The sequence below is a fragment of the Vicugna pacos genome, chromosome 3 (genome assembly GCF_048564905.1).
Source record: "Vicugna pacos chromosome 3, VicPac4, whole genome shotgun sequence".
NCBI classification, from domain to species: domain Eukaryota; kingdom Metazoa; phylum Chordata; class Mammalia; order Artiodactyla; family Camelidae; genus Vicugna; species Vicugna pacos.
The window spans coordinates 70,962,673-70,990,272 of NC_132989.1; the positions used below are offsets into that span (position 1 = coordinate 70,962,673).

Here is a 27,600-nt window from a genome sequence, read left to right on the forward strand (position 1 = left end):
CTGCAGGAACCAGTATCCTCAGGCATTGGGGTTTTAAGTATGTGAAGTTTTCAGATTTACTATTTAGAAAAATCATTCTTACTTCCTGCAGTGAGCAGAGAGGATTGCAGTTGACAGTTGTGACGGGGGCTTGGAGACTTTTCCATTAATACAGGTGAGAATTGAATTGAAGATAGTCTAAATTAGGATAGAGCAGTAGGAAGAGACATGGACAAATCATATATTTGCAAAGTAGAATTGAAGCGTGTGGTGATTGAGTGAGGGAAAAAGGAGGAATTCAGAAACAGGCCCAGGTTTCTGCCTTAGATAGGTTGGCATGGAGGTGAGGGAAGAACAGGTTTTAGACACATTGCATATGAGTTGATACATTAACCCAATGATTACATATTATATATTATTAGATATAAAGATCTAACACTTAGGAGGAAGATAGACAGGCTGTGAATTTGGGAATCATCAAATGATGACTGAAGTCATAGAAATGAGTAGTGGTGCTGTGAGGAAAGCCAGTATGGAACCCAAGACGCACTCATGGTTAAGGGATAAGCAGAGGGGGAGGAGCCTGCACAGAAGCCCAAGAAGAGTGCTCACTTGGAGCGGAAGTGGGAAATTAGGTTGTCCTCGGGGGAGGAAGGCTCCAAACAGACAGTAACCTAACAAAGGCTGCTAACAGGGCAGATAAGTTAAAAACTGTGAAGTGTCCCATAGATTTAGCAATAAATAGCTCTTTTCTTTGGTAAGCATGGTGAGATAAAGGGATTGGTTTGTTTTTTAATAAAGGAAAATTTATTCCAATTACTTTAGTTCTTTCTCAGATTTGCCATCAAAGGAAAAATGTACCTGTCTTATTTTCCCATTTCATTTGTCAAAGTAAAAATTTGTAATACTGTAGCTCCCAGTTGGGAGACTGCTGAGGCTCTGACATGATTGAATGAGCATTACAATTTTTAAAAGTGTAGATGTGGTTATGATCAATAGAATTTAAAAATCATTAGAAAATACGCTTGAGTTCAGAGTAGATTTTGGATATTTTCAATTTTTCTGCTGTCAACAGAGACCAGCGTGATACTGCTGTCCTTTGAGTGTCTGAAATGTTTTGACGAAGGGAGTCCTGGGGAGAGATGCCTCAAAACTGGTGTTTCTATTCTTTTTCATGATCCAGCTAGTCATTAGATGGTTGTGTCAGGGAGGAATAAATTTTTCTCTACCCTTCTAAGTTCTGGCTGGTCTAAGAATTAAATTGACAGATTAAGAGGAGAAAATCAAAGTTTAATAACATGTGTATATGGGAGAAATCCAGGAAAACTGAGGAACTCATCAAAATAGGTGAAACCCTCACCTTAAATATCATCTTCAGCTAAAGACAAAAGATGTTGAAGTAGTGGTTTGGAACTTAAAAGGGGGGAAAAGGCAATTCACATGAAGATGGAAAAGCAGATGTTTGATGGGCTATGCAGAAACAGTGGACGCTGTAGACGCTGGTCTCTAGGCCCTGCTGCGTGTCCCCAATAGTACCTATCCCATATTCTTTGCAGGTATCTCTGGTGATAGCTCTATTCCAGGATTCCCTCTATCTAAATTTTTTCAGTCAGTTAAGAGGGAGAGATCAAAGTTTCTTGCTGAGTCTTCTGGTCCTTGATTGTTTTTTAGTTCAAAGTAATCTGTGTGCCAGAGACACTTTGGCGTAGTACGTTTTGCTCCCGTGCAGTTAGATTCATTTAATGGAAATGTTACCTAACAAAAGTTCCTTTGCCCGCCACACAGTGTGGCCAAACAAACCAAAACATCGGAGTTTGGAGATGAGAAAGGTTTATTGCAAGGCCAAGTAAGGAGAATGGGTGGCTTGTATCCCAAATACCCCAAACTCCTGTATGGTTTTCAGGGAGAAGTTTTTATAGGCAAAATTTGGTGTGAGGGCTGCAGAGTGTGACGTTATTCTGATAGGCTGGTGGTGAGGTAACAGGGTGGTGTTCCAGGAATTTTGTGCTAACCCTGAAGTTGCCATCCTCTACCTGGGTAGGAGCCTTTGAGTTCCTAAGAACTCAGATATATTGTTATGTATATTCCTTGAGGAGGAACTAGAACTCTGTCTTAAACTGCACTATTATTTTTTGAGTGCTCCTCATTTCTGCTTTCCTTCCCTTCCTTAGTTGAATCCGCTTTTTGGAACTCAGAGGTCTAGGAGGCTGAAGCCTTTATCCTGCAAATAAGAAACAGAGGACATCAAAAGGCTTTTGTGCCCAAGAGGTCCCTACAAAGTCTTGCTCGGGTTCAGTAATTCATTGAGTTGTACACTCTTCTGTACGTGTTGTAGTTAAAAGTTGGGGAGTTTTTTGAAGTGGGTTTTGAAGGATCTTCATAACTCTACAAGAACTACTGCATTAAATCAAGATTTCTGATATGCCTGTGCCAAATGAAGGGAACATTACAGCACAGTTCCTCCCGCTCTTGTGTGGCCCCAGGTTGTGACAGTGTTGCCGAAGTATCGGCTCAGGTCCCTGATGAGCCAAATAACCCAGAGACAAGGTCTTGGAGCTTAGAAGAAAAGAGGTCAGTTTTATTGCTTTGCCCGGGCAAAGGGGACTCAGAGCAGGCTAGTGCCTTTAAAATTGAACCCACGTTGGGGATGGGGTGGGGTGATTATATAGCCACAGCTCAAACAGTAAAGCATTGATAACAATCAACAGAATCATTTTCTCATCAAAAGACTTAAAATGGCATCATGATGCCTCCAGGCAACCAAGTCTACAGAGGCTAGAGGTTAGATCTCTATGTTGTAAGCACTCAAGGTGTGGTCTTCTTGGTAATTCAGGCTATTTTGTAAGGTTACAGCTCTGTGACCTTCTCCTTGGAGAAGGGCTCAGAGACCAAGCATGATTATTACTTTCAATTACTGGAATAAAGTAGAAACAGTAAGATCAATAGCTTTAGTTTTAACAATGGGCCTGGAACTGTGAGTAGCAACCAGTCAATCAGGTCAGTTGATGGTTTTAAGGGCAAGCATAAGAATAAGCAATCTGTTAGCCTAAGTGCGGCCATTTTATTAATCCTCCTTCAACAGGAGAGGGGTGATGTTGCTAGCTGCTTTTTAATGGAGTAGTGATAAGCTGGTATTTTCAGTCTAACTGGAAATATTCCAGACAGACCACAATTGTTCACGTGTCTTATTCTGTATATTTAAAAATTTAGGGAAGCTTAAAACCAAGCCTGCCATTTCAGCCTTTGGTTTTACCAAAATATGAAGCTGTTGAGGAGGGGGATTTTTCCTCCTCTGCCCCTCTTGAGTTTTTGTGGCTGGCCTAATAGTAAAATTGACACAAGACAGATTAACAGGAGAAAAACAAATTTTGATTCCTGTGCATGGAGATTCCATAGAAATGGGACTTAAGAAGTGGCCAAAGCAGGCAGCTTTTATACTTTTTTGACAAAAGAACAATACATTTGTAAGGAATTGATAGGACAAGAATCTTGGGTTTGGGGTGCCCAATTAGTGAAGAATCTAAGCAGGCTAGGTTTGTAGTAGTAAATTCAGGAAGTAACAAGGTTTGTTTGTGTAGGCTTATTCTCAGATCGAATTCCTGATCTTTGGTAATACTGTCCTATCTCCAGATGCAGGGAATGCACCTTTCATGTGAAATTTATTTCCTATTTTCTTGCATTGGCCATTTCTTAAGTAACTTTAATTCAGAACAATCAGTATGCTATTGAGGCACATTTTGAGCCTACTCTGGGCCCCAACAAAGCTATTGTTCCACTTTAAGTTCACGTTAACTTGTTTTATCACAGCAAGATACACACATACCTTCTATGTTTCCATTTTGCTATTATTCTTTATACTTTTATCTTCTGATACAACTGAGATTCTACACTTGCATTAGAATCACTTGGAGGACTTAATAAACATGCATATTCCTGGCTCCCCTCAAGACCCACTGAAAAGTAATTTCTTCGAGTAAGGGCCTGTGACTGTTCATTTTAACAGGTTCTCCAGGAAGTTCCCCAGGTGACTGAAAGCCACTATACTATTCTAACCAGGCTTTCAAGCATCAGTTCAGCTTTTCTTTCTCTGCGACATAATTGTCTTTGCTTAGGAAGATTCCCCTCAGAAATCCTATCTGTCATTCTCATTGGTAGTTCTGCTGCAACTTTGTACTTAAAACCTTTCTACAATTTTATAAGGTTTCCTTAGCCAAGTACTCAAGTCACAAGTACTTAGCTCTGCCACTGTAGCATGAAGGCAGACATAGACAATACATAAATGAATAAGCATGTTGTATTCCAGTAAAGCTTTATTGTAATTTCATATAATTTCCATATGTTACTCTTTTTTTGTTTCCCAACCATTGGAAAATGAAATTCTTAGCTTAAAGCCCATACAGAAAGTAGGCGGAGGACTGGAATTGGACCCTGGGCCATAGTTCATAGTTCACCAATCCTGTGCTCTAGATTATTTCCCTAACCCAGTATAGGTTAATATACAGTAAATATTTGAGTACCAAGTGAATTAAATTATAACACTTGTGATTTTGCATAGAGCATATATTATTCATCTTTATGATATTGCCTAGTATACTAACTGGTTCAGAAATTGTTGTCAAGTCACTTTTCAACTTTCCCCTAAATTTAATTACCGGGGTTATCAGTGTTTTCAATTTTCTTGAATCAACTGCTTTTTTTTCCCCCTTTCTGTCTGAATAGGAAGGCCCAAACAGTTTGATTAATGAAGAAGAGTTCTTTGATGCTGTTGAAGCTGCTCTTGACAGACAGGATAAAATAGAAGAACAGGTATCTATATTATTAAAAGTTATAAAAATCCTTGATGTATGTCATTTCATATAAATAGAATTGGAAAGTATGTATCTAATAACCTAAAAAATGAACTGAGTCTACATTGATTCACAATTGTAGACAAATCTGTATAAGTCACTTTCTTCGTTGATCGATTTCCAAGCAATAAAAAGAAGACCAATGATTGTTTAAAGGAAGCGTATGTAATTAATGTGAAATTAAATGGAAATATATTCTGCCTATTCCCTTTGAAATATCCAACTTTACTATCATTCTGTTAATATAAAACATAATATTTGCTCTGAATAAAACAATCTCAATGAATTTCTCTTCATGAAGTACCTTATGAATTCAAAAGGAAGATGACCATGAATTTATTTTTCTTCTACATTAGTACCATTCAGTTTTTATTATTAATTTCTTTATTGCTTTCACTACCTTCGCCTTTAGTTACTTCCTCACTTTTAACTTTGCTCAGTGTCTTACCATTTATTAAATTCACAGCTGTTATACCTGGCTCCTCCTGTGGAAATTGAAGGAAAGCATTTCTTAAATTCTTTAACTCTAGTTTCAAGATTAATTTGATCTTTTACCTTCCTTAATTCTACAAAAACGCAGTTACCATATATTACCACTAGATGGTACTTAAGGATGAATTTGTTATTCTTAAGGACTAAGCATTTTGCAAATAAATCTCATGTGTATTAGTTTTATACTACAAATTAACTTGCATAGAAAAGTCTTGTTCACTCCCTGTCATTGCTAAGGCAGTCATGGCAATTGTGCCCATTTACTGGTCTGTCTACCTGAGGTAAGTCATCTGCAGTAGTGGCTGTTTACTTTTCTTATTTATTTTTCATTGTTTTTTTCCATAAGTCAATGATGAAAAGTTCATCACATTAATTTATAAAGTTTATTGCTCATTTTTCACACCCAAAAGGTGCTACACAGTACTCAATACAAGTGGGAACTTTCAGTTCCTAAATGAGCTCTAATTTTAGATACCAAAAATATTATCTGAAGTAGCATCATTGTGTTTGGTTTTGGATTTTTGTTTTTGTTTTAATGGTTTTGGGGTTGGCTTTTTGTTTGTTTTGTTTGTTTGTTTGTTTTCCCCTTCACTGTGTTTTTATTTTAACCTAAGATGTGTTATTTTGGGCAGAGTACTGAACTATGAGGTCAGGACAAGTTACTCTTAGTTTTGCCACTAACCATGAAACTATAAACTTAGCACTTAAATTCTTTGGGCCTTGGTTTTCTAATCTGTGAAACAAGGAGTTGGATAAGATGATTCAGATCATCGCTCTGACTCTAAAATGCTCCTCTATTGAATATCAGCATGGTGGTTGAGTTGGAGTTGAAGAGGATCAATAAAAAAACTCCTATAAGCTTTAGAATAAAGTAATAGTCATGGAGCTATCAACTCATTTAATTTCAGTCTATTCTTGACACTCTGGTAGGTACTTCACAAAACAAGTCATTAAACAGACCTTGATTTTCCTTGTGTAATAGCCGGGCACATTGATATGACAAAGATAATTACAGTGAGGTCATGCTCTAGAGTAGTAAGTTTTCTTAGTTGATGAAATCAGTTCCAAAGGTTCAGATCATTTCCCTCGTTGTATGCAGTAGATGTTGCACAGAGCTCTCAACAACACAGCCACTTCATATGTATTCTTCAGTGGCACATTTTTGAGTTAACATTTGTTTTCCATTTTTTGCCAGCACAGGGAAAGATATGCCATAAAGTGGTGAGTGAGAAATAAGATCTTAGCCTTTGTGTTCAGTGTTGAATAGTAATTACCAGTTGTCTTCTGCATAGTTAGAAGATGAGCACACACACAATTTCTCATACCTTAAAATTAGTAGGTATTTATTGAATAAGTGAGAAGAAACTAGGCAAGCTGAGGAGGAGAAAGGAGATCAGGTGGCAGGTTAACAGGAGTGAGGTGATGGGATGAAGGCATAATACACATTCTTTATGGAAGGGAGACAGTGATATATATGATACGTTCTTTGGAGTACAACTGAACCAAACAATGATATTGGTTCAAATGATATAGCCCTGCAGGATGCTAATAAGGTGAAATGATTGGAATAATTTGGCTAGAGTTTAGATAAGGAAGTTATTCTGGGAGCAGTGTTAAGATTGATTTATGGTAAATGGTGGCATGCGGGTATTAGAGATTGTAACTAGGAACAAAAATCAGAGCACTAATCCTTGGTTTAAGGTAGTATCTATGGAGTCTAAAGAAAGAGGATTGGGACACATGAAGTGCCAAGATTTGGCAAGACTTGTATCTTTAATGTTACTTCATAATTCAAGTATTTGTAAGTACTAAAGTGCCCAGTAATTAAATGTTATATTATCCCGTCTCAACTGCAAAATACTCTTTAAAACCTTCCCATGTAACATTATATGTTTCCTTAGTCACAGAGTGAAAAGGTCAGGTTACATTGGCCTACAACCATGCCGTCTGGAGATGCCTTTTCTTCTGTGGGGACTCATAGATTTGTCCAAAAGGTAAGGTAATGGCAGAGTTTACTGAAAGTGTATGTTAAATTGTTCTTCACTGTTGATGAAACTCTCCTGTTGTATAAGTTTTCTCCCTTTTCTTGAATTTAAGTAATGAGATATTTTGAAATTATATGTCTTCTTCCATATACATCCTTCAAAACCATTAGAAATCTTCGGACATAATATTCTTTCTTTTTTATTTAAGGGGAAAAGAAGGGTGGGGAGATAGGGAGTGGCTTGTCCAAAATAATTAACCAGAAGCGTAGCCAATTATATTAAATCTTTTTTTCTTTGGGGTTAAGTGTTTTTATTTTTTATTATTAGAAGCACTACATTCTTTATAGAAAGATTTTGCAGCATAACACATAATAGGTGCATGAAGTCAGCACTTGCTGCTGAGCTTGTTTCATATAGTGCTTTGTTCTCTCTTTCTTTATCTTGTGTTTGGAAGTTGGTACTGAATGCTCTGTTGTGCCTTTGTTCTGATTACTTGGTTTTTTCTTTGTCTGTCTCTGGTAGCCCTATAGTCGCTCTTCCTCCATGTCTTCCATTGATCTAGTCAGTGCCTCTGACGATGTTCACAGATTCAGCTCCCAGGTACTGTATGAATGTATAGAGTGGACTTGAGTCTTTCTGTGCTATATTCCAGCCTGCCTTCCTGGTTCCTAGAAATCTTTTGGTTCGGCCACTTGTTTTGGATTTGCATTTTAAATAGTAACAACAAGCATTAAAAAGGACTTCCTTATTTGCTAAATAGTTCCTCTGTCAGGCTTGCATGTGCCCTTTGTATCCTCTACTGTGAATAACTTGGAATTTTGCCATATAGGAGGTACTCCCAAAATATTTCAAATTGAATTGCAACATAGAAGTTACCTGGTGTTTAAATATCAAGTGATAACTGTTTCTTCAGACAGGATTCATCAGCTTTTATGGACATGGTCTGTAGGATATGTTACAGCATTAAAGCTGGTTTCAAGTCTCACTTCTAATCTAATTTAAAATATCTCATAATATATTCAACAGGGAGATAAGTTTTTAAATAAAATTTGTGTAATTACCATGTCTTATTACCATTATAATACTAAGCTTTGTTGAATAGGTTGTGTTTTCCTCATGCAAATTGCCCTTGGATATTATAAATGCATATTCCTGCTTGTATAAATTTATGGAAATTGATTTTAAATTATTAAATATCAGTATGGTTTAGGGATTTAGGACAAGAAGCTGGATGCTTGCAATCTCTGCCCTCATGATAAAATCAAAGTATCATCAGAGGAATATTTTTCTTAGCATCATCATTGGGTAAAAAAAGTCACATCTTTGCCATTCAACTTTGTGTTTTTATGGCGATTGCATTTTATTGGATTGCAGTATGTTATTTTATGTTAAGAACTTTAGCTCTCCAGTCATAATGACTGGGTTTAAAGCTGGTTACCTGCAAAATATTGAGCAGCTTTTCTAACTCTTCTGTGCCTTGCTTCTGTCATCTGGCTAGGACTTCGATGTAGCTAGAACCTAGCATGTGGTTTCTGTGAGCTTTTATTAGCATTATAACAACATTATTTCTTTGAGCTAATCAAAACTATCCATTATTTTTCTTCATCAGCATATTCCAATAAAACCTTTTAAAAGTCAATTTAGAACAGGCATACAAATAACATTTACACTAATTTTCAACTATGTAGAAAATCAAGTTTGATTCAAAAATTTTTTTCTGGCTTTTGTAGCTTTTTCCTCGAACATTTTTGAGAATATTTATCAATCCTTCATCACAAATCACCCATAGCCAAATTTATCACAGTGTTTTTTTATCTTTGGCTCATTCATTTATGAATGGTTTTTAAATAGTGACTTATTTTCACAAATAAGTCAGTGACCAAACTAGATAATACTGGAACACTTTGGTTTATTCTGCTAAACCCCACCTTGCATTAAAATGATAAATAACAAATTAACTGAAAGACATCAGTACTGGTCACCATTTTCCCTTAACATATAGAAATACACAGGCTATAAATGAAAGAAAATGTAAAGAGCAAGAAAAGAATGTGAGCCACTGATAGGTGCCTGAGAAAGAAGAATTCAGAACCCAGAGCTGGGCCCTAGCTGTAGAGAGATGTGTAGAACAACTGAAAGCCTTCAAGTACAGATGAATGTATCACTGAGAAGTGGGTGCCCAGCTCTTTATAAGACTGGTGTAACTTTTGTATGTAAGTTGAGAAAAATCTTCCTGGTGTATTTTTTTTTCTAAAGTATGATGCTCATGATTGATTCAGTTCTGTTTTTAAGCTTTTGATTTTTCTACTGTTTTACCTGCCAAAAGAGAGGAAAATGAAGAAAAATAACATTGAGGTCTTCAAATATTTATTGTCCTTGCTAAAGTATTTGTTGTCAGTAGCAGACTTGTGCTCTGGCAGTTAACTATTAATTTGGCTTTGCCATCTACATTCAGCTCTTGGCTCATGACTGCTTAGTTCTTGTTGAAATAATATTCATCGTCTTGATTGAGTAGGATAATTAAATGTAGAACTGAGAGGTGCCCTAAAAATAACTTTAAATAAAAGATGTGGCTCTATTAGGAAAATAGAACAACACATGAATCTGTCTGATGCACAGATATTGAAAATGAAGTAGCTAAATCAAAGTGTACAAAAAGGAAGAAGGACTTGGATTTATAAGTGGATCTTTTTGGTCACATTTACTTGCATAACACAATTACCATCTAAAGATGTTACATTAGAAATCAAAGGGGAAAAAATATCTTCCTTAGTTGAAAAAAAAAAAAGGAAAGAGAATCAAAGGGTAGGTAATACCTCTACAGGTTAATATGTGGTAAGCATCCTTGCAAAAATAATTCTGTGTACTTTATGGAGAAAAACTTTATGTCCATAGTAACATATAATTGTTGTGGTAATTATTTATTTCACCTGTCCCTTTTTTATGGTATAAGTTATACATGCTAATTTTAGCAGAACTAGAAAGTTGAGTAAATAAAATTAAAATGCTAGATCACTATTCTTACGCATATCCTTTTTCCATATATATGTATATTAAAATAAATAAAAATCAGGCACATACTGAAATTACACACACCTAAGTAATTGTTTTTTCTACCAAAGTAGGTAACTCTATATACTATTTTGTAACTGCCTTTTTTTTTTAACATATAATTAGGCCTATCTTCCTATCAGTAAATATAGCTCTAAATCTCCTTGTCTATTACATGGATATGCATACTAGATTTACCAACTGACCTAATATTCAATGTTTAGTTTATTTTCAGTTAGTCTTTATTATAAATATATATAGTGCTACCTGGGCATCCTTGTATATATATCATTGTACACTTAACCAGTTATTTCCTTAGAATATATTCCTAGAAGTAGAATTGTTCGGACAAAGGCCATGCACACTTCTAAGTTTTTTTTTTATCCTTATTACCAAACTGTTCATTAGAGAAGATGAGCCAGCTATACTGTACTGACACTGAATATTATAACTCAGTTAATTTTTTTCCCAATCTGATAGACTAAAAGTGGTATTTTTGCTTCTTGGCTGTTTGCAGTTTTCAGTGAATTGACTATTCATGTTGTCCTTGACTGTTTTTCTTTTGGGTTAACAGAACACTGTTAATTTGTTACAAGGAAATTATTCTATCCAACAGATTCCTTTATGACAGTAAGCATAGTTGTATTCCTTTCACCTGGGTAACAGAAAGAGATCCAAGTTCTATTTGAGCCCTTCTGAGACTTTTGTTCGTTACAATTTTGTTGTGCCATCAAAGGACAATTTTCTTTCTATATTAATAGTGTTAGAAAAATCCAGTTAGATCTGGCCTCCTATAATGGCATACTGAGTGATTCAAATGTGAGGTGAAAGAAAAGGTAAGAATTGGAGTGCCATCACCTCTTATTTCAAATGTGTTTTATCTTCATTTTTTTCATAGTTCATTTGTAATGAAGATGCTGTGGGTGTCAGCTTATCATTTTCAGCTCTAGGTCCAAAAAAATTAAGGGCATGATTCCTGAAATTATGCTTAGTCTAATGAAAACTTGGCAAATACTATTAAAGCAGGTGGAATCTTGCTTCAGAAATTTTAATTGTCTTTTTTTTAAGCAATAGGTGTTTCTAGTAACACTATTTTCTAGTACATCAAATTTTAAACCTAATAAGACAGAAAATTTAGTGTATATTTATTCTTGTCACCCAATTAATGATCCCTTGTTTCCCACTTTTGATATAGAGTCATAATTGAAAACAGTAATTGAAGTGTATCTTAAGAATATATCTGAAGTATGAGTGTGGTCACAAATGCCCAAGTCATTACCTCTGTCGTAACATTGGCTACTTCATATTTTATCGCAGTGAACATGAAATTAGTTATAGTGAAATTTTTCTGGTATCGTCTCTCTCCTTAACCTGAATGTTATTACCTTGAGGAATATGCCATAGTGAGTAAAGATTCCTTGATGAAGGTTTTGCAGAACATGGCTAGTACAGTAATTGAGTACTTCATTTGTTTCTTTAGTGTTTTAGGAGCACGGTACTGAATACAACTTTTGTTTCTCTTTTGAACTTTTCAAACCCTCTTAAGGAAGTAAATAATGACAAAAGACTGAAAACTTTCCCACAGATGAGTAGTAACTATGATAAGAATACATTTTCTTCATCTGTCTAGCAAGACAATGTGAATGTGTTTACTGTACATTATTTTACACTTAGGTTACACCTCCTATCAATTTATATTTGTGGAATCTGGTTCCTTTTGGACCAAAACACAAATTAAAAACACCTTCTCGTTTTTCACACATCTAATATAGGAATAATGTCCCTAACAAAAACACAATTACTTGCATACTTTTCAACAAAAGAGCTAAATGACAGTAAAGTTTTTTTTTAAACAGAACTCTTTTTTTAACAGAATAAAATTCTCCTGTCAGAAGTAATCCATTGAAAGTAGGGCCTATTTAGGGGAAACATTTTCTGCCTGTAATTTCATAATAAATACAGGTGTTCTTAACTCCTATTGTCCTGCCTAAAATATACATATTCAGATCTAAAGATTTTTAAATCTTCAGATCTAAAAAGAGTGAGAATTTCTCCCAATTAAGATGCGACACAGACAAATGAGTGAAGCCGGTGCTGCTTTGGTTTTATTTATGCATGGTAACTGGGGCTTTCTTTGTTCTTCCTCTTTTGGTAATAAGATACACTTTCTATATGTTTGTAATTTGGAATCCTTCGTTAGTCATCCTTACCCTCTGAAAGCAGATTTCAAAATTATAGAGGCACAAAGGTTTTTCCAGTCAGCCCCTGAAATTGTGTTTTCTAATTAAGGCTCTATAAAATTATAGTTGTACTAGTAGTCATCTTTTAAAATCTCTTTCAAGGCTCTAACCCAGCACTTTTCACATTGTTTTGAAGTTTATAAATAAAGAAATAAGATATTAGTAATGTTTATTTAATACAAAATTAGATTGTAGAATTTTAGCATGAACATTTTTATTAGAAAATATTTTGTGGTCACTGCCAGTGAAAGGCATTCAAAGCTATAGCTACTTTCAGTAACCAAAAATGCATTCTGAACTTGGTGTGCACATCACAATAACATGCTTATAACATCCTTTTGTGTAGAAAAAATTATATCCCCAGGGTGAATAACTTTGAGTTGCTGCCCCTAAACCATTATTTATTTCAAAATACATGTAAACCAGTTCTTAATTAACTCTGTATCCCTAATGAATGCAGTAGACTTGATGTAAAATAAGTAGTTAAATTTGGGAATAAATCTTTAAATTGAAGTATAATGTACATATTTTCTCTTTTCTGCCTTCTCTTAATAATATTATTATATAAAACAATTATGAGTAAAAGTTTAAAAAATAGAACTTAAGAACTAAGTTTCTGTGCATAGATGGTAGAGGCACCACTTCCTTCAGAGGCAGTCTTTTTTATCACTTCAGTTCTGTTTAAAAACATGTTTCATACTAGAATTTCCAAAGAACGCTTACATGGAATCTTACCAATAAATTTGATAGAGGATTCTGGAAGTGTGAAATATTCTACTTTATTTGCTTATAAAAGATGTGTTGGGGTAATTTGATAGTGAAAAGGAGAGACTGCGATTTAAATTTCAGTAAAAAAAAAAAAGATTTGGTTAGAAATTTAGAAAGAATGAACTAAAAGGTGATTATTTGCAAATGTTTGCATATATGAGTATTAGCATTATCCCTGTAAGAATTTAGACCAATGAAACTGGAATCAAATAAATGGAGGCGGTGGTTATTTTTAAGTTGGGTTATATTCGTGATAAAAAAGAAGTTTATCAGTGAAATAATGAAAGTTATCTTACCTTTATAGGGAAATCCTGACATACAACGAGCTAATTCTAAAACCTCTGTGTAGTCTTAAATACAGGAACACTGGACTAGATGGTCTCTTTGTACCCCTTTCATCCTTAATGTTCCATGATTTTGTGCTTTAAGATATTATCTCTGTAAGAAAGCATTTTATTATAAGGGAAAGAATAATTCTTCTTTCCAAAAAATGTTGTTTGGTCACTTGATGTACGTTAGGCCAATATGTTATTTGAGTGAAGCATCTTTCTTCCCTGCATTTCTCCCTCCTGTCATTAACCTGGATATGATACCTGGAATGTGGACTAAACTCTTCAAAAGTATATAAAATGTACTAACCTTTGTGCATTTGGTTGCTTAGCTTTCTAAGAACATCATTTCTGAACTGAAGTAAACTGAATGCCATTCTATTTTAGAGATATAACATAGCTGTTAATTGGACGTGTATTTTTATGGCCCTGTTTATCTTTTCAAGGTTGAAGAGATGGTGCAGAACCACATGACTTATTCATTGCAGGATGTAGGTGGAGATGCCAATTGGCAGTTGGTTGTAGAAGAAGGAGAAATGAAGGTAATTCCCAGTGTATTGTGTGTGTATGTCTTTTTTTAAGTCTTTTTTTTCAGGGAGGGGGTAATTAAATTTGTTTGTTTTAGTGGAGGTACTGGGGAATGACCTCATGCATACTAAGCAAGTGTTCTACCACTGAGCTATATACCCTCCAGTCCACCAGTGTACTGTTGTAGGTTGCTAATTGCAGCCCTGGTGCAATCATACTATTATTACTGTTGATATAAGTAAGATAGCATTTTAAAATTTCTATTAAACAAATGACATATGATCAGAAAAGCACCAGATATTAAGAAATAAAGTGTCCTTTTGCTTCCCTGGTGTAAGTTTTACATAATTTCTTGTATGATCTTAGTATAAATCTGAACACAGACCATTTTGTTTTGCCTAGGCTATGGAGAAAATAAAATTTGGGTGTCTAGATATGAGCAGGTCACAATTAGCTGATGGCTCTCTCTTTAGATAGTTCTCCTTCTCCCCACCCCCACCCCCCGTTTTTTTTTTCAGTATGCTAAATGCTGTGTCCAAGTGTCACTTTTTTCCCTCTTTGGTCTATACTTCACTTGTTCTTTCTCTGACTGCATCTTTTTTTGATATTTGGACATTGGTCAGCTAATCTTGCTCACATCCCTAAACATGAGACAGAGAGAACAGGGAGCAAGAGTTTGAGAGTTGGCTTGAAAAGCAGCAGCAACGTTGAATTTTGGATTACCTCATGCCCAAGGCGTTATGCTACTATAGATGTTTAATAAGACTCCCTCCAAGCTGAAACTTCGGTTGGAGAAGGAGGATATTGACATTAAAAGATAAAATTACTCAGGTCTTTCTGATAACAGTGCATGAAAAATTGGAAAAGAAAGCGATCTCTGCTTTGAGACAATTAGATTGTTTTGCACTGAGGAGAAGCATTTGAACTATGTCTAGAAATGGAAACAAAGTGTGACAAAGGTGAAGTGAGGGTATTTTAGGCAAGAAATATAACATTAGCAAAACTTGAAAGCACTTTTTTTTAACATTTTTTTATTGAGTTATAGTCATTTTACAATGTTGTGTCAAATTCCAGTGTAGAGCACAATTTTTCAGTTATACATGAATATACATATATTCATTGTCACTCTTTTTTTTTCCTGTGAGCTCCACAAGATCTTGTGTATATTTCTCTGGAAAGCACATTTCTTATTCACAAGTTTTGTATAGACTTTTGACCAGAATTATTCTAGCAAATGAGATACCATATTAGATGTTGAAATTTTCTCTCCTTCTGAATAGGGAGCAAGTTAAGAAATAAGATAGAGGAAGTTAACAAAATGCTAGTTGTACTTCTGATAAGCTAACATAGCTGGACAATCACAGGGCTTCCCCACAAGAGCAGGCCCCAAAAGCAGACCAGGAGATATCCTGTCTGCAGCAGAAGAGGTTGAGCCAAGCCTGCCTAGTCTTCCTTCTATGCTCACCATTCAGATGTCCCTGTTCCCCGCCAGGGAGGAGGAGGTAAAAGGGTGAAGGGGAACCAGGAGTAATAGTCTAGATGAAGTTCCTCCACGTGAAATGAGGGGTAAAGAAAAACTGCTCCTACACCTTTAGGGAGAACAGAGATTGGGGCTGGACTATGGGGAGTATAAAATAACCCGCTAAACAGAATATTCTGTTGTCTGTGGCAGTAGGCTATGCATTGAACGCAAAGTAACATTTTAGGAGGATTAGGCTAATAGAGAAGAAACTCGAGACCAAGAAAATCACTTAAGAGAATCGGGTACAAGGTGATGGAAAGCCTACCTAAAAGAGGTAACCAGTGAATAGAAAAGTCAGGCTGTTGGTTGAGTATCTTATAGAGGATTAGTAATAAACTTAACAGCTTTGTACAGTGTGAAGGGAGGAATCAGAAGTCTATAGAGTTTCTTGTTTGGGTGACTAGGAAAATAGCAGTCCCAATAACATGAATAAATAAGCACATAAGGAAGGGTAGCTGGAGAGAGAGATTGTAAAAGAGAAATTATATGAAATGCCTAACAGTGTCTGGCCCCATAGGCACTCCATAAAATGAGAGCTGGTTCTCCCTGTGATAACATGTTTATTCATTTCTCAAAAGAGTGTGTTACAGAATTGTCTAAAGTAACAAACCTATAATTTTGAAGTAATTTCATTCAGCAGTTTACATATACAGTCTCAGCATTTAAAGCAAGACAGACCTTTAGGTATGCAGCCTTAGTATTTACAGCAGAATATCATCAATCTTTATGCCATTTTAGCATAATTCAACAAATAATTGAGAGCCTACTGTGTTTCAGATACCATTCTAAATCTGAGGTTACAGCATTAAAACAAAACTGCCTTAAATCAGTATCCCTAAGCAAATTATGTTTTAACCAGGCAGATTTGGCCTTCTTAGCCATGTTAAACAGTATTTGAGAATGCTCAGTAAATAATGCCTAATTTAAATTGATATATTTACTTTTTTAACAAATCAGTAGTTTAATCATTGATTATATATGCATGTTTTTCATAGTTGACATTTACCTTGGATTTGTAGTTTTAAATATTTTTTATGTATTGTCTTTGTTAATAATTTGAGATTTTAAACTTTCTTTTAGCTGAGTGTTTATGTTCCAGAAGTACATTTTCATACGTAAAATTCTAAAAAGCAGCTAAATTTTAAAACATGCTTTCAAGTTTGTACTTCAGGGGTTCAAGTTTTATTTTTTAAACAGATTTTTAAATATATCCTCTAGGTATATAGAAGAGAAGTAGAAGAAAACGGGATTGTTCTAGATCCTTTGAAAGCTACCCATGCAGTTAAGGGCGTTACCGGACATGAGGTCTGCAATTACTTCTGGAATGTTGACGTTCGCAATGATTGGGAAAGTAAGCTGCCGTTATGAATAGTTCTTTTTATAATTATCGTTGTGAATTTAATGTCAAACCTAACTTGGTTTTCTACATCTAATTTATAAAGTCAATATGGAAAGTATCTGGAGAATCATATAGGGGACTGATAATACCTAACATTTAAATGAAGTTTTTCACTGTACAAAATGCTTCTCAGCACATTATAGCTTTTGATCCACTGCCTCAATAATCCTGTGTCATAGATAGGGAATTAGGTATAAATCAGCTAGGTCATGTGACTTGTCAGAGGCCACAGAACTAGTTAGTGGAAAAATTGGGACTAAAATTGAAGATTTCTGTTTTATCATCTCTCTTTCTAAACTGTTTTGTTTCCATGGTAAATCCTAGTTGAATCTTGCTGGGGTTTGTTTAGAGTAATTCTTGGTGTGTATGTGTGTTTCCGCTAGGCACCAAATTTCATAAATACTGATAATTAAGAACAACATGTTTATCAGTGGCAGTTTGACACTTTTTTCTCACAAACCTAAATAGAATAGCTTATTGAGCTTCAATAAATGGGGAATTAATAGAGAGGGGAAGGGTTGTATTGTTAAGGAATAATTTGTGCTTAAGTAATGCAATGATTAGGATTGATTTCTTGCAGTGGGAGCTAGATATTGGGCCAAAGAAAATGAGATGTCTTAGTGATTAGATGTCACAGCCACCATCTGTCGCCCTAATGCTAAATATACCTTCCATTTGAACTTAGCCTGGGTAGAGCAGAATCCTGATCATTTTACCATAATGTCCATTTTTAATTGACTTTCATTATAAGTGAATTAATCATATTCTAAGAAAAGATAATAAATCTTTTTGACTACTAACATTTTCTCTTCATTTCAGCAACTATAGAAAATTTTCATGTGGTGGAAACATTAGCTGATAATGCAATCATCGTTTACCAAACGCACAAGGTAAATGTCTTTTCATCCCCAAAGGATTCTAGCGTAGTTCAAACTGAGACATATAAGTTCTCTAAAGAAAAATTTGGCAGGAAATTAAGTGCTACAGAAGATTCAAAGACTTTATTAATAATCCATGAATTTCATGTATTTGAAAGGTGTATCAGCTCATTTAAAGCAAAAATTCGTACAAGCAAGAACCCAAGAAATATCCAGAAACAGTGTGTTTGATAAAGATCTGTAGTGTTGTGCACACTTTCAGTCTAGAAGAGAAAGTATAAAAGTCCATTTAAATACTTTTCTAGCATCTGGTCTCTTGAGGGGGTGAGCGAGCTACCAGATGTGAAGGTGATAGACTCCTGTGACAGCGCGAGAGGGGTGGGAAATACGTTATTAGCCTGAGTTAAGACTCACAGAAATGAAGGTGATCCAAGTGGAGTATATGAAATCAAGGGAAAATTGCTGAGCATCACTATTGAGAGATCGGTCATATCCCAGAAACAGTCACTTAAGTTGGCTCCCTTTCACTTCGTTTCTTCCTTTGCTATTCTCAATATTAAAATTATAGAATGTTTCTCTTACCTTATTCTGCTCTGTTCCCTTTCTGAAAATTGCCAAGTGTTACATTGAATAAATAATAATAAAATAAATTAAAATTTTAGAGATCTACCAAAAGCAGTATTGTGTTATATAAGAAAAATAAGATACAAAAAGTAGTTCATTTTTCTTTAACAATTTTTAATTGAGCTGAATATATGAAAATATTTAAGGTTTGCTGTGTATTTCTTGAACTCAGTCTTGTCATCTGAGGCATCTTATGTTTAATGACTATGACCTAGGCTTCATTTTACATGATAGCTAACTCAGGAAATGTGTAACAGGATTCTGTTTCGGCATACCAATTAAGGAGGGGTCTAGGGTGAAATTAAAATTTAGTAGATGCTAAAATATTAGTCACTCTGTGATTTGCAGTGAAAATACATGACGAGTCATTTAGATTCAGAAGAATTTTACTATCTGAAGATTAATGATCCTGGGGAATAGTCTGCCAAAATTATTTGCCTGGTAAATAGTAGATGGAGGGGAGGATTATATAGGTTGTATTAGGATTATTTCTGGAAAAATAAAACTAAAAACTACTTATATGTATTTTATATTTAACAACTTAAGTTAGAATTATAATTATTTGAATAAACAAATTCTGGCATTAATTTTTTTCAGCAAAATTCAGTAACCCTGTATACAACATCTTTCTCTTTATCTTTGGCTTCTTTTATAATACGATCTTAAAGAGGGCTACTCATCTCTTGATATTTGTCATTCATACTCTTTAAATTTCTGTCTTATCATCATCCTTGTGGATTTGCATCCATTGGTTCTAATATGGCCAGATTTTCATTTATTATTGTCTTCACTTACATTTGCCCAACACTGCTTTCATCAACTTCCTAAAATCTTGTATCTTTAAGAGATCAACCATTTCACTTTGCACATGATTTTTGTTGTACTGACACTGAGCTGTTGGCTGTTTATTAAATTCAGCAATCGGGAAAGACCCTGTGCATATTTTCTCTCATTTAAAAGTACAGAGGCCCAGTTTTCAGAGACCGAGGGTCCGTGTAATTCCAACAGTATATGTTTTTCCTTGCATAGCATGAAGTTGGAAGATTCAGTCTTACTGATTTGGAATTCTTCAAATATTATTATGATATCAAAGGAGCGGTCTTCTTTCCCTAAAATCTTTGCTTTTAAAATCTTCACTGGGAACAATTGAAACAGAGGTTTAATACTATACTTAAAGCAGAATAATAGCTGTAGGAAGGGGTACTGGGGAGTGATTGCTAAACAGATACAGAGTTTCTGTTTGGAGTGATGAAACATTGAGAACTAGATGGTGGTAGTGTTTGCATAACATTGTGAATATAATTAATGCCGCTGAATTGTACACTTAAAAATTATTTAAATGGCATTTTATATTACATATATATACTACCACAATTTAAAAAAAGAAGAAAAAAATAACATTATTCCTTTGGTGGTGTTCTGCAAAGCTATTAATTCAATGTTTGTAATTAATCCTTTGATGGGTATTCTCATATGCTTTCCATTTAAAATTTGACAGATACTACCTTAAACTAAGGCATTTGTTAGTTTTCTTCGTTAGTTACATAATATGAATAAAAAGTAGTTCAAATTTTCAAAAGATTTTTACTTCTTCCACAGAGAGTGTGGCCTGCTTCTCAGCGGGATGTGTTATATCTTTCTGCCATTCGAAAGATACCAGCCTTGACTGAAAATGACCCGGAAACTTGGATAGTTTGCAACTTTTCTGTGGATCATAACAGTGCTCCTGTAAGTACACCGTATAGTGTGTATAGTTGTACAATATAAACCTCAAAATACAGCACAGGGCAAAAGTGATGAACACACACCACACACAGATACTTGATGTAATATGCTTCTTAGATTTTTGTTTATTGAAGTTGGCTCCATTGTGCTATCTGAGGGCAGCAGTCATGGTGTGAACATCCCAGCAGGGTTGTTTTCCTTTCCTCCTGAGGTGGGAGGAGACAGCGGAGTGAGTAGCATAGGTAGGCCCCTCCTCCCAGTTGCCTCTTAAGCCGTGATCAACTTCTGGCAAAACCTCTGCGTTTTCTACCTCAGTTGAGCCCCTTTTACTACGTAAGAAAGGGGAAAACCATTCCTGGTATCGTATCAGCCTAGCATGTATTTTTTATTGGTGCTTATAAATTTTATTGAGATGCTGATGAGTTATGCCTTTGGTTAACTTCATGTGGAATTAGACCAGAAGAGATTACAAAATATTGGGTATCGACTACATTGGTGTTTTGTTTTTATTTTTTTGTTTTGGCAGCTTAACAATCGATGTGTCCGTGCCAAAATAAATATTGCTATGATTTGTCAAACCTTGGTAAGCCCACCAGAGGGAAACCAGGAGATTAGCAGGGACAACATTCTATGCAAGATTACTTATGTAGCTAATGGTATGTATTTTGTTGTTTGTTTTTGCTACTTGATAATGTAGATGTTCTTACTAAGACCTACGTGATAACTGACAGTTTGAACTAATACTGTTTACATATCTCTTTTTAGTCTTTGTTCCTTAGATTTAGTAATTTTTAATTTGGAGAGATACATATCAAAATTATCAGGATACTTTCAAGTTTCACCCTAGAACTACTGTATCAGAATTTCTGAAGTTGGGGAAGGATGGGTAAATTTTAAAACTTCATCTCTAGATCACTGTTACATATTGTTGCTTTTAAGAACTATTTTATTAGATATTTGCCTATTAGAATATATGTGTAATTAGGAATATAAGCATCAGTCAAAGGAAATTAGCATTTCTTTTTTTTCCCAAATTTGCAAAGACTTTTAGATGTTTACAGCATAATGTTAAGTCGGGTAAGAAAAAGCAATATAAAATCCATTTCAATAATTCTAAAAAGAAGAAAAGAATATATGTGTGTGTGTGTGTGTGTGTGTGTATATATGAAAAGTTGGGAAGAAATATATCTAAATGTTAATGCTGAGTTGTTGCTTGGTTGTTGAATTACTGGAGACTGATGTTTTCTTGAATTACTGGAGATTGATGTTTTCTTCTGTTTCTTTTTTACTTTATAATTTTTGGTTTTTTAAAATTGAGATATAGTTGACATAAAATATTATGTTAGTTTCAGGTGAACAGTTCTTTTTCTTATTGTCAGGCTTTTTAGTTTCCTGAATCTTTGCTCCCTGGTCCTTTTTTAGTTGCTCGTGACATATTTATTTCATACCTGCCTACTGCTGGACGGCCCTGTGTATCACCTGTTCTCTTTCCTTGCTACACCCCAAGTCAAATCTTTAAACCTTCTTTATACGGGCCATCGCTGCTAGTATGTTTAGGAGACTCTTACGCCTAAGTAAGTTACTATATGATTATAGTAGAATTTAATGAATAAATCTGCCTTAAGTAACCTAAAGTGTTTCTTTACTATTATTTGCATATAATTGAGGAAACCAAGAATGTTTTAGAAAGGTAATAAATGTGTATTTGCTCTCTGTTCTCATCTAGTGGTTAGTATTAAGGAATGAGTGGTCAAGATTTTAAAGGTGCTGTTCCAATGTGAGGAATTTTTAAAAAGCAAAGGAACAAAAGGGGTGCTTCACATGTATTTGGACAATTTTATTTTAACAGTTTGAATTTTCGTTTATCTCACAGTAAACCCTGGAGGATGGGCACCAGCCTCAGTGTTAAGGGCAGTGGCAAAGCGAGAGTATCCAAAGTTTCTAAAACGTTTTACTTCTTACGTACAAGAAAAAACTGCAGGAAAACCTATTTTGTTCTAGTATTAACAGGTACTGGAAAATATGTTATCTATTTTTGTAAACTTTATTTGACTAATATGGCTCTACAGACATTACAATGTAATTAATTGTTGAAAGTAGTTTCTGTGTTATTTGATGTTCCCAGATGTGAAGAGTTTTTGTTCTTATAGCCTTTAAAACTTAATTTTTCATTATCTTTCTGCTTATATTAGGTAATATCTGCTTAATTTAAGGAAATGTAAGTATTATGGGACTATAAAATTTCAGAAGTGCAAATTCCTTGTATTCCTCCCTTCCCAGAAATTACTGTTAGGTTTGTCATATATTCTTCCAGACTTTATGTATGTAATGGCAATATTTCTTTGGTTCTTTTAAAAAACACTGTTTTGAGCTTGCTTTTTCTACTTAACAGTGTATCTTGACTATTAGTACATTTAAAGATATGAGACATAGAAAGGTGTCTTGAGTTTTTTTTTTTAATTTTTTATTGATTTATAATCATTTTACAATGTTGTGTCAAATTCCAGTGTTCAGCACAATTTTTCAGTCATTCATGGACATATACACACTCATTGTCACATTTTTTTTTCTGTGAGTTATCATAACATTTTGTGTATATTTCCCAGTGTAATCTTGTTTATCTATTCTACAATTTTGAAATCCCAGTCTATCCCTTCCCACCCTCCACCCCCCTGGTAACCACAAGTCTGTATTCTCTGTCTGTGAGTCTATTTCTGTCCTGTATTTATGCTTTGTTTTTGTTTGTTTGTTTTTGTTTTTGTTTTTTAGATTCCACATATGAACGATCTCATATGGTATTTTTCTTTCACTGTCTTGAGTTTTTAACATCTTTTATATGAATGTTGCAGAATTTATTAACCACAGTCTCATGTTAATGTCTGGTTGGTTCCCATGTTTTTGCTGTCAAATAATGCGAAACTGAGTATCTTTGTGGAAAGAGTTGAAATCTTTAATTTTTTTAAATAAGTGATGTTAGCATGGTTCAGAAGTCAAAAATATGAAAAGATGCACAGTGAAACTTACCCCTTGCCCCCAATCACCCATTTTTGCTGCCCACTGCCCACATACACACAAAAGTGTATAGCTGCTGTTAGTAGTTTCTTGTGTCTTTCTAGAGATGTTTTATTTTCACCTGAATAAGCAAACGTAAGTGATTCCTCCCACAGATACACTTTTTTGTTGTTGAAAAAAGGTTGCGTTGTATGCACAAGGTTCTGCATCTTGGTTTTGCATGTGCTTTACCCGAAGGTCTTTGGTACAGAGCTGCTTTATTCTTTTTTCATGGCTATAAACAAATCCCATTGTGTACATATGTATAACTTATCTAACCAATCCTCCGTTTGTAGATGTTAAAGTCATTTCTGATTTTTGTAGAACAGTGTTGCCATCATACCCATGTGCCATTTTGTATGTGGGATGAATTACTAGATGTGGCATTCTTGGCGCTTTTTAGGGGTGGTTGTGCATTGTAAGTTAGGTACTGCCCTCTGTAGAGGCTGTATGAATTTACCATCTCACCAGCAATAATGTACTGGAGTGCCTCTTCCTCTGACCCTCTCACACAACATATGAAATAAAACTTCCTGATTTTTTTCAACTCAATAGGTGAAAAATACTTCCCCTGTGTAGTTTAACTGCAGTCCTTTTAATATGAATGAGGTTAAGCATCTCTTCATCCATTTGAGAAGCGTTTGTATAATTCTGTTTCTGAGAAGCTCTGTGTTAACGTTTACATTTGTAATGGATGTTGCCAAAGGATAATATCCTAGCAGTAAGTGTATATGAACGTCCTCTCATTCTCACCCACAGTGAATGTTAAATCATTGGCTGAGAAATTTATATTCTTGAGTCAGTTTGTTTAGATAAAAGTAATATAGTTAATAACTAGATATAGTTGACCCATGAACATCTTGGGAGTTAGGGGCGCGAGCCCTCTGCACAGATGAAAATCAAGTAGGGCTTACAGTCTGCCCTCCATGTCCTTGGTGCCTGTGCATCCGATAATTCAACCAACCCCAACCCCAGATCGTGTAGCTCTGAAAAGAATTCGTGTATAAGTGGGTGCACGCAGTTCAGGCCCATGTTGTTCGAGGGTCAACTGTAGTGATTTATGTTTTTAATTAAGTCTGGTTTCTGATATTGTTTATAGTGTGTAATTCTTTAAAAAAAAAACTCAGAGGCTAAATTTATTCTCAGATACTAATGTAAGGGTTATTGCATTGATGTCCCAGATATTTAGCTTTTCCCAAGAAAATGGGTTTTTGCCTGAAAATGTTAAACAGGTTCTGGTCTTACTTCTCTGTTTGGGACAAAGCCTGACGTTTGAGGGATTCTCTTAAAGTGTAAGTGCACTGCCTAAATACGCTGTTTTTAGGGTAACTTGTACTTTGGAATTGTTATGGCTAGATCTGGACACATACCTTTGTGTTGATTGTCTCTGTGTTGTATTTATCAAATGCACCAAAAACCTGATGCCACATGATGGCAGCAAGTTTGTCACCTTTCTTAGCTGGGTGTCTGTCACCACAGCCTTAAGATTTCTAAAGCGTTGCTGTTTGCTCAAACCAAGACCAAGACTCCAGCTATATCTGTTTTCCCTCTTCTTCACCTCTACCTTCAGGCTTGCAGAGTAGGCAGAAAATATAACTGTGTATTAAGCAAAAGAAATCAGAGTGCAGTTATATAAGAACGTGCTGTCAACTATGTTTGAGAAGAGTAATTTTGAAAACATTTGCAAAATACGTGCTAACACATTAATAGCATTTGCTTCTAAGCTGTCAGATTTGGAGCATCGTTTTATTGACTGACTGTGTGGGCACCCACGCGTGTACACATTTCTTCCTTTGTGGACCTGGAAGGATGGGGTTAAAATCCTTGGAAAAGAATTAACCTCAGGGGGAAGGAGGTGGTAGCACTGTTTGTGGACGTGTGTGTGAAAGATAGAACTGGGAGGTCTCCCTGGCCAAAACTTAGCTCTGGCCTTTCAGACCAGTTGAGATTTTTGGAAGATGTATGAAGTGGAGCCTGGCTTTGAAAACTTAGGAAAGCTAACAGTCTTAATTTTGGTGATAGAGAAATAGTAACTTTCAGTAGTGTCTGTCATCTTTAGAGAAATCCCATGGAGATTTAGTGGACTAAGAAGAAGGAAATGCCAGTTTGTGGGGTACAGATCCAGACACTTCTGCTTCCTACCCTCTCTGCCTGCCTTGTAGCACAGTACCCTTTGTAAATTTTTTCTGTCTTTCAGAAGATTTCTTATACCTTCTGTTCCTTTCTGGTGGGATATTTGCAAGTGTGTAAAGATAATTTTACACTTAAGGGTGAAGAATCTTTAACATATAAACTTCCGTACAGTTTCTGTGCATTCCATGAATTTGGAGGGTAGGGGGAGTCTGTTCTGGTGGCCTTGCAGCTGCTAGTGGTAATACAGTGCTGAGTGTCTTACTTCTTGCTTTCTTTCCTACAGTGACTGAAGCAAGGCTGTGTGACATTCCATATTGGAGGAACAAAATAAAAAACAGAATTGGACACTCTAAGCTGGAACATAGGATCTACAGCCTTGTCTATGGCCCAACACCTTGGCCTCGTGTGCAAAAATGAAGAAGTACTGCAATAGCAAAGCTGAACACCTAAACACTAGCTGTCTCCTGCTAGGTCTCCTCGCTCAGCATATAACTATAAATACATGTAAAACTACATGTATATGGCTCTATTTTTATTTGCTTGCTCCTAGAAGAGAAAAAAATCAACTTTGAATCACAACTAGGAATTGATGCTTTAATTTTTGGAAACTTTTTCAGAATTTTTAATTTACTATGGTTCGGCCTAAGATCCTCAGTTGTATCAGGTTTTGTGCACAACAGAAAAGCACAAAAGTTGGACGCACATGGGCATGTGCTTTCTGTGCACCAAATATCTGGATGGGGTTCTTTTTTCAGGCCTACAGTCTAATCTGTGTCCAGAATTTTTTGACTTTTTTGCTTTGTATAATCATAGAATTCATTGCTGCTGATTTCTATAATGATTCATGTTGTCGTGTAAAGTGTCTCTTAATAACTGAGGGCTGTCAGTAACCTGTGATTTCGCCTTTTCTATAGTCTTACTCCCATGAAGAACCTTGGTTCTGATGGAGAAAGAGTGAAAAGCTTTATTTTTTCCCCCAGATATCTTTATATTTTTATTGTATTTTTAGTTGTGTAGTGTGTGCTACAAGTTTTTTCAGCGTGTTACAAACGCAATTTGGTAACTTCTAAATTAGTTCTGCCTGCCTCCAAACAGAAACATCTGTATAACCTGACAGGTGTAAACCACATTCTGGTTAAACGGTCAGAATAAAATGAACTCATGTTTTCGTGAAATTTGTAAGAGGAGATATGGTATCACTCGTTAAAGCAAACCAGACTGAGCTTTAACGTTTGGTTCTCTATTTCTGGTATTCAGTAACATGTATGTTTGTTAGTTCTTTTAATTTGGGTCAGTTGAAGAGATACGTTGTAAGATATGCATAGAAAATGTGTGCACTGCCCCGGTTTGCCTCTTGATCAGAAACGTCAGCAGAGCAGTGAAGAAGTCCATGTGATTCAAATTGAAATTCTTTCTTTAGTCGCTATAAGCACCTAGATGTAAAATACCTTTTTTAGTAAAAACCTTGAATCATGGAGTCGAGGCAGGGAATAGTACTCACTGAAGTAGAAATGACTGCCCACTTCCGAGTCTTCATTGTGTTCATACACAGATGTGCTTACAGAAGTCAGAGGCATTTTGTAGACGCTTTGCTGACTTGTTCGTCTCTATAGAAACACAGAAATCAGAGCCATTTTGTAAAGCAGAAAATCGTGTCACATGGAACATGTCCTGTATATATGTCATATGTGGTAATGGAGTCTTAATGACAAATGCAAGGTGATAATTTAATGATGGGATTCGTCTGATCACTTAATATACACAATCCTGGAAGTGAATTACTTGCATCAGATATAGTGGTATTTATTATTCTGTACAGAGAGAAAAATACATATAAGACATATGCTTACATTACATGCACGAGATTTCATGCTCCATAAATCTTTTCTATTTTTTAATTTACCTTTCTCTAAATGATGTGCATGGAATATGCCTTATTACAGAAAAACGCTGTTCATGATTTGACTACGTGGAAAAGTGCCTCTATGGTGGTAATGCTAGTTAAGGCAAATAAGACAAATTATCATATCAGTTTACTACATCACCAGT

The 27,600-nt window shown here is 35.3% G+C and overlaps 1 protein-coding gene across 2 annotated transcripts in view; it reads left to right on the plus strand.

Annotated features, from left to right (window-relative positions):
• The window catches only part of CERT1 (ceramide transporter 1), a 117,084-nt gene extending 91,018 nt beyond the window's left edge, over positions 1-26,066 (plus strand). The window contains exons 10-19 of one of the 2 annotated variants that reach the window (XM_015245598.3): positions 4,699-4,785; positions 7,220-7,312; positions 7,826-7,903; positions 14,138-14,233; positions 16,960-17,092; positions 17,960-18,030; positions 20,242-20,370; positions 20,894-21,023; positions 22,241-22,377; positions 25,835-26,066. In XM_015245598.3, coding sequence (XP_015101084.2) covers positions 4,699-4,785; positions 7,220-7,312; positions 7,826-7,903; positions 14,138-14,233; positions 16,960-17,092; positions 17,960-18,030; positions 20,242-20,370; positions 20,894-21,023; positions 22,241-22,368 — 945 coding nt within the window. In that variant the 3' untranslated portion in view covers positions 22,369-22,377; positions 25,835-26,066. The remainder of the gene's footprint in view (positions 1-4,698; positions 4,786-7,219; positions 7,313-7,825; positions 7,904-14,137; positions 14,234-16,959; positions 17,093-17,959; positions 18,031-20,241; positions 20,371-20,893; positions 21,024-22,240; positions 22,378-25,834) is intronic. The other variant, XM_006197586.4, reaches the window with a different exon arrangement.
• The last annotated feature ends 1,534 nt before the right edge of the window (positions 26,067-27,600 follow it).